Source organism: Penaeus vannamei, chromosome 24 (assembly GCF_042767895.1).
Source record: "Penaeus vannamei isolate JL-2024 chromosome 24, ASM4276789v1, whole genome shotgun sequence".
In the NCBI taxonomy this organism is placed as follows: Eukaryota; Metazoa; Arthropoda; class Malacostraca; order Decapoda; family Penaeidae; genus Penaeus; species Penaeus vannamei.
Genome location: NC_091572.1, coordinates 31,428,940 through 31,436,439, shown reverse-complemented (window position 1 = coordinate 31,436,439; position 7,500 = coordinate 31,428,940). Strand labels below are relative to the sequence as shown.

General features: G+C 47.9%; 1 protein-coding gene across 1 annotated transcript in view; it reads right to left on the bottom strand.

Annotated features, from left to right (window-relative positions):
- LOC113815274 (Krueppel-like factor 5) overlaps window positions 1-5,845 on the bottom strand; it is a 396,522-nt gene extending 390,677 nt beyond the window's left edge. Inside the window, exon 1 of the mRNA XM_070138624.1 lies at window positions 5,053-5,845. Coding sequence (XP_069994725.1) covers window positions 5,053-5,082 — 30 coding nt within the window. The 5' untranslated portion in view covers window positions 5,083-5,845. The remainder of the gene's footprint in view (window positions 1-5,052) is intronic.
- Window positions 5,846-7,500: the final 1,655 nt, after the last annotated feature.

Sequence of the window (7,500 nt, the reverse complement as noted above, 5' to 3'; positions counted from 1 at the left end):
CTCCCCCCATTATCCTACTATCCCGTTGACCGCTAACCCTGCCCGGGGGAAAAAGGCGATGAGAAGGATAAGTATAGGAGACGAGAGAGAGAGAGAGAGAGAGAGAGAGAGAGAGAGAGAGAGAGAGAGAGAGAGAGAGAGAGAGAGAGAGAGAGAGAGAGAAAGAGGACTGAATAATATTCTAAGTTCGTGCGTTATTTTTTTTCTCTGTCTTTCTCTATTATCTCTTTCTCCCTAACTTGTCTTTCTCTCTTCCTCCTTTTCGCTGACCGATAACCCTGTCCGGGAAAAAAAGGATACTAAAAAAACGGAAAATTTTAAAAAAACCCGCTCAAGGGATAGAATAATATATACATTCCTACGTTACTTCTTTCTCTCTATCCATTTATCTTTCCCTCTCTCTGCCTCTCCTTCGTTGACCGCTAACCCTATCCAAGAAAAAAGATAAAAAAGTAAAAAAGTAAAGACAAATAAAAACAGCTTAAGGATAGAACATACATTTCTCCCTTTCTATCCTTCTCTCTCTCTCTTCTTCCTCTTTCTTCGCCGCGGATAAGTAAAGATAGCGCAGACCGCTAGGATAACGGGGTCCTGCACGCTACCCGATAGCAGGATAACGGGTCCGACGTGGTAAGGATATGTACATAACGGTGGTACGCGTAGGAGTGTTATTACGTGGAGGAAGAGAGAGAGAGAGAGAGAGAGAAAGAGAGAGAGAGAGAGAGAGAGAGAGAGAGAGAGAGAGAGAGAGAGAGAGAGAGAGAGAGAGAGAGAGAGAGAGAGAGGGAGGGAGGGAGGGAGGGAGGGAGGAGGGAGGGAGGGGAGAGGGAGAGAGAGAGAGAGAGAGAGAGAGAGAATTACAACGCGGACTAGAAATAGACGAAGGAGAAGAAGTAGATGTATAAGAAGAAGAAGAAGGAGGAGAATAAGAAGAAAACATGCAACGGAGCACCACATGCAACATGCCCAAAAATAGCGATGATTCCAGATCGTTCCGCAACATACCATGTGGAGAATGAGGGAGAGAGAGAGAGAGAGAGAGAGAGAGAGAGAGAGAGAGAGAGAGAGAGAGAGAGAGAGAGAGAGAGAGAGAGAGAGAGAGAGAGAGAGAGAGAATGAGAAAAAGAAAAACACAGAAATAATTACATACTCGACAAACCACCCTCTCCTCCGCCCATCCACGCACTATGCACAGTCCCCGCCGCCCATCCCGCCCATCCCGCCCAGAGTTCTTGGCCGCGGGCGCCTCACCAGCATCTTGGGTGAATCATCTGCATAATCAGGCAGAGATGTCCCCTCCCTCACCCCCCCCCCCCAGCCAGTCTCCTCAAACCCCTTATCCTTCCTCATACCCTCCCCCCACCCCCCTCTTATCCCTCCCCTCTCCACATCTCATCCTAGGTTAACCGCACCGGAAAAAAAGGAATAAAAAGAATGAAGAAGAAGAAGAAGAAGAAGAAAAAAAAAAACTGTCCAATAAAAGACGATAAAATAACGGACAGAGGCGGTGCAATATGCTAGCGACATAGCGCGCGAATCCTGACTTATACTAACAGCTAAATTATTTCGAAAAAACGTGATAGTCACCTGCTACATAGTTTCATTCGCAAATTTTCTTCTTCTTTTTTTTCAAAATATATGATTATTTTCCTCTTTTTCTTCAAAATATATGATTATTTTCCTCTTTTTCTTCACCAACCCGCGTACGAAAACGAGAGACAAAGTCGGGCCAATTTTGACGGTGAGGTTTTGGTATGAAAATTGGTAGTAATACTAAAGATTTCGTCCGCAGTTACCAATTTGTCAATAGCTTCGGGTTTACAATTTTTTTCATTATCTTATGAACATTGCAACACACTGGTCAATCTTTTCTTTATTATCATCTTATTATTATTGCAATCTAACATCGAATGCAATTGCGAATACGGCATTTTGCGGTTCGGAAAAACTTTCATATATGGTCATTGACTATTTAAGAAAAATGTTGATTTGAACAGTTTTTAGAACGGTATACAACAGCCTTCGAATTTTTAATCGGATTGTGATCGTTCGTAAATGATTGTCTTATTACGATTAGAAACACGATAATGACTTCATTTTTGGTGGGTGTTTTGACTGCTAATCAACGTTACTGAATATTAGAAAAGGCCACTTAGTCTATAGAACAGTCAGAGTTTAATATTTTGATCTCCATAACTTCGGAAAAAACAACAACAACAGCCACTTAAGCCTCTATAACAATCTCTTTTCCATTCCTTCTCCTCCCCTTCTCTCTCACCTCCTCTGCAATCTTCTTGTACCCTTCTTAGCTCCCCTGATTCTTGGCTTTCTCCCTTCCTACCCCTTTCTTACGACCTTCTCTTCCCCCCTCCTTCGCCCAGCGCCCCTACGAAGCGAGCGGGGGCCTCGTTATAAAGACCAACCCGTAACAGAAGGCTTTTCGAGGAGCGACTGCGCGTCCCGATAACTTTCCCTCCGCCGATCGCTTGCCTCGGATTCCGGTGACTTCGGCGCCCCCTTCTCTCTCTCTCTCTCTCTCTCTCTCTCTCTCTCTCTCTCTCTCTCTCTCTCTCTCTCTCTCTCTCTCTCTCTCATCTCTCTCATTATTTCTATTTAATTCTCATATCTTTGCGTTTTATCTTTTTCCCCTTTTTATCATAGTGTTTCCTATTCCGCTTTTCTTTGCCTCATTTGTCGTGTCATTTTTTTTCTTCTTCAACGAACGAACGGAGAAAAAGATAGTGATCAAGAATTTAATACTTGAATAGTTCAAAGAAAAAGGGGGGGAAAAAAGAAATAAAGAACGATAGAGATATAGAAAAAAAATCGTAATCGAACCCACATATAAAAAAACAAAACAGAAACAAGTGAAAAGAAGAAGAAGAAGAAGAAGAAGAAGAAGAAATTGTTCGACATAGTCATTCACGCTTTCAGCAGATTCTAAGAATTTATATTTTTCTACCGAAAGCGTCATCTCTCTCTCGCTCTCTCTCTCTCTCTCTCTCTCTCTCTCTCTCTCTCTCTCTCTCTCTCTCTCTCTCTCTCTCTCTCTCTGTCTCTCTCTCTCTCTCTCTCTCTCTCTCTGCCCGTCTCTGTATCTCTGTCTGTCTATCTACTTCTTCTCTCTCCTTTTATCATCGTCTTTCACTTCGTCTCCTCCTCTTCCTCCTTCTCCACCTCTTCTTCTTCTTCCACCTCCTCCTTCTCCTCGTCTTCCTTCACCTCCGCATTAACCGTTTCTTCCTTACGCCCAACTTGTATCCTCGCGTTTTATCTTTTTCCCCTTTTTATCATAGTGTTTCCTATTCCGCTTTTCTTTGCCTCATTTGTCGTGTCATTTTTTTTCTTCTTCAACGAACGGAGAAAAAGATAGTGATCAAGAATTTAATACTTAAATAATTCAGAGAAAAGGGAGGGGAAAAAGAAATAAAGAACGATAGAGATATAGAAAAAAAATCGTAATCGAACCCACATATAAAAACATAACAGAAACAAGTGAAAAGAAGAAGAAGAAGAAGAAGAAGAAGAAGAAGAAGAAATTGTTCGACATAGTCATTCACGCTTTCAACGCTTAAGATTCTAAGAGCTATATTTTTCTACACGAAAGCGCCATCTCTCTCTCTCTCTCTCTCTCTCTCTCTCTCTCTCTCTCTCTCTCTCTCTCTCTCTCTCTCTCTCTCTCTGCCCGTCTCTGTCTCTGTCTGTCTATCTGTTCGTCTCTCTCCTTTTATCTCTTTCCCGTCTCTCTCTCTCTCTCTCTCTCTCTCTCTCTCTCTCTCTTTCTCTCTCTCTCTCTCTCTCTCTCTCTCTCTCTCTCTCTCTCTCTCTCTCCGTTCCTTCCATTCCGCCCGCCCGCGTGCTTAAGCTATCACTAAAATCATGTGTCTTGTGGAAATAGATTCTCTTTCATTCATTACTCAAAGAGAGAAGGAGAAAGGAGAAATAGTGATAAAGAAGAAGAAGAAGAGGAGAAGGCGGAAGAAGGATTAGAATAAGGAGACGAAGAAGATGAAGAAGAAGAACGAAAATAGAAAGAGGAACCATCAGAAGAAGAGCGAAGAGTGAAAGAAGAATAAGAAGAAAGGGGAAGAATAAAAAACAATAATGCGAAGGAAAAGAAGACGCAAAGAGCAGCAGGAGAAGAAGCAGGAGCAGGAGGTAGCAGAAGCAGACCCTAAACCGCCCGCGCCCTTCTGAGATTCATGTATTAATATATTTTTATATTATGATGTCTTTATGACCATCATTATTCATGAGCGATAGAATGAGTCACGTGTATCTCACTCTCTTTGATATGTCATTGTTTTATCCTTTTTTTTATCTTTTTATTGTTTTATGGATAATATGCGTTTTTATTTTTTCTATTTTATTTTCATTTACTTAAGTCTTCTTGCTATTTCTTATTGCGCTTCGTTTATCGTTGTCTTTCCATCTCCCTTCGTCGCGGAATCGAAAACATAAGTAATGGCAGATTATCACGTAAATGAGTCAAAAAACCCACCTGTAATTACTTGATATCAAATCCAGGTGAGACCGTAAGTGGGGGGAATAGGAGGGGGGAGAGGGGGAGAGGGGAGGGGGGGAGAGTTTTTTTTAAAGTCCTAATTGCTTTTATTTTCTATGGGGTTCGAGGTTCAAGTTGACGAACCTTTTTTTCAACAGTCGTCGGGTCGGAGGCGAAACGAGAGCACTTTCGGGCGTTTAAAGTCTAAGGGATAAGCACGCGAGGTTTGGGCGACGGTATGCAAATGAGTCGGGGAAAAAATACAGTTATTCGTCGAATCTGCCTCGCTCGTCTGTGCTTTTGCTATGAAGAAAAAAAAAGTAATTCTCAAAATCTAGAAAAAAGAGATCGATTCACATATCTTGCATTCGCTCTTCCTAACAACATCTTGCATAGCAGAGTAAAAAACTGCAACTGCATACGCCACGCGACCAGCACATCACATCACTATACGCCTTCGGAATCCTTACGAGGCCTAAACCTCGACGATAAATCCCCCAAAATCCCCCCCATAAAGGAAAAAAAATACACAAAAAACATCAACTTACGTCTTGGAAGTCTGAGATCTCAGTGCTCATCTTGGCGGATTTGTGGAAGACTCGAGAGATAAAACTCCAAAGTGCAGGCGACGAGGAGGACGTCGAGAGGGAGGGGAGGGGAGGGGGCACAGCACTGACACCACACGGCACTCACAAAGTCGCTCCTTGACACCCACTATGGCGACAATAACGGGAACGAGTTGGCAAATATAAGAGCCATTACGTTTTCCATCAGATTGCACACACTGACAACGGACAGAGGTAACTTAGCACCGGGGCAGGAATCACATCACAGGCTGCTAAACACACCACAATATTCCACGTGACTGATAATCCTTGGCAATGGCACTAGAAGGCACACTATGTCAGCGACGCTTAAATGGCCCTTGTTTTTTGTATATATAAAGGCAGCGGCGGGTGACACTCCGATGGCACTGTTTACATCTCCCGACACCGATCACCTGACCGTAAGATTCACTTTGAGGATCCAACACACAGAAGCACAAGTGGTAAATCCCAGAGCACGAACGCGGACTCGAGAGGACACGCGAGGGGCACAGAAGATCCTGCGAGAGATGGCACTGGCAAGGGGTTCCTGGGCTTTCGGGGCGAGGCACTCCCGGGCTTTGGGGCACAGCGTGCGAGGAGCGCGCAGGGGAGGGTGTCTGGACCGTGGTAACTCGGTGCCGTGACTTTGCGCAGTGACGGGGGGGCTGGAGTGGGGACCCGCCCGCCTCCGATGGCCCTGTGTGCACGGGGTTGGCGAAGTCACCGCCGCTACAACCCTTGGGGACCTCAGCGAGCCCTCCAGCGATCCCGAGGGCTGCTTGCACTCCTTGGGCTTTTAGAGCAACGTCCTGGGCACCCTCGCATACCCCACAAAGGCCCCTGGAAATGAGGCGAACGGGGGAAAAATACCGTTGGTGCAAAGCGGCCGCCGACAACCGCAGTCCGTGTGGGCCGGCCCCCTCCCTCTGGTCCCGCCCACCCAGGTGAGCGCTGAGGCTAACGAGAACTGGAGCACCTGAGCGGCGGACACGCGCTCCTGCCCACAGTCCCGCTAGCGGCCGTACCCACACCGGAGCTCCGACGCCGCCACAGATTCCCCAGCGGCCCGAGGGATAGGTCGTGGGCTGCCTCCGACTCCTGCTTCGGTCTTGGACTCGAGACGCTGGAGGACGACCTCAAGAGGCTCCGAGGTCGTAGACGTAGACGGCGGGTTGAAGTCGCCGGATTTCTCCTCCGAGCGGGACCTGCGAACGAGCGGGATCGGACCGCGAGCTAGAAACGTACGCGTCCTGCCTTTACTTTCGTCGTCGTCGCTGCGAAGCTACGAGGCGCCGGACGACAGGCAACCCCCGCGAGGACCTGCATTCCACTCGCCTCCTGTCATCCACATAGCCAACATGCCTCCGGGCATAACAATAAGCATTCCACGGGACTTTATCGGCATTCCTATTTCAGTGTCCTTCCGGTCGGGTGCAGTCCTATCTAGGAGGGGGGCCGGAGGCGTGTCCTACTGGCCAGCGAGGGTGTGGTTTGAGACCGCAGCCCCTCCCCATTCCCCCCTCCCCCCGGTGGCGCGGGCGGCGAGAGACGGGCCGCCACACCTGCAGGATCTGGGGCAGTGTGGCGTGGAGGTGGCTGACTCCTCCTACTTTTACGCCAGGCTCTCCTACGCCTCCTACTCCTCCTCCACCACCTCCTCCACCTCCACCTCCTCCTCCTCCACCTCCACCTCTTCGTCCTCCACCTCCTCTTCCTCCTCTTCCACCTCCTCGTTCTCTTCCTTTCTTCCCATCCCCTTTTTTATTCCGCCTCCGACGGACTCCGGAGACAGGTGGCGACATCTTGACCCAAGGCGATGATTCTCGAGGCAATTGGACCCTTTCCTCCGCTCTCCGGCTCCTCTCGCCGCTCTCCTCCTCTTCTCTCCTTCTCCTCTCCTTCTAGTCGCTCTCCTCCTCTTCTCTCCCTCTCCTCTCCTTCTCCGGCTCCTCTCGCCGCTATTCTCTTCTCCTTCTCCGGCTCCTCTCGCCGCTCTTCTCTTCTCTTCTCCGGCTCCCTCTCCTTCTCGCCGCTTCTCCTCTCCTTCTCTTCTCCTCTCCTTCTCTCTGCTTCTCTCTCCTCTTCTCTCTATTTCGCCGCTCTCCTCCTCGCCGCTCTTCTCTCTTCTCTCCTTCTCGCCGCTCTCTCTCCTCTTCTCTTCTCGCCGCTCTCCTCCTCTTCTCTTCTCCATCTCTCCTTCTCTCCTTCTCCGGCTCTTCTCGCCGCTCTTCTCCTCTTCTCTTCTCCTTCTCTCCTTCTCGCCGCTCTCCTCCTCTTCTCTTCTCCTTCTCTCCTTCTCCGGCTCTTCTCGCCGCTCTCCTCCTCTTCTCTTCTTCTACTCTCCTTCTCGCCGCTCTCCTCCTCTTCTCATCTCCTTCTCTTCTTCTCCTCTCCTTCCCTGGCTCTTCT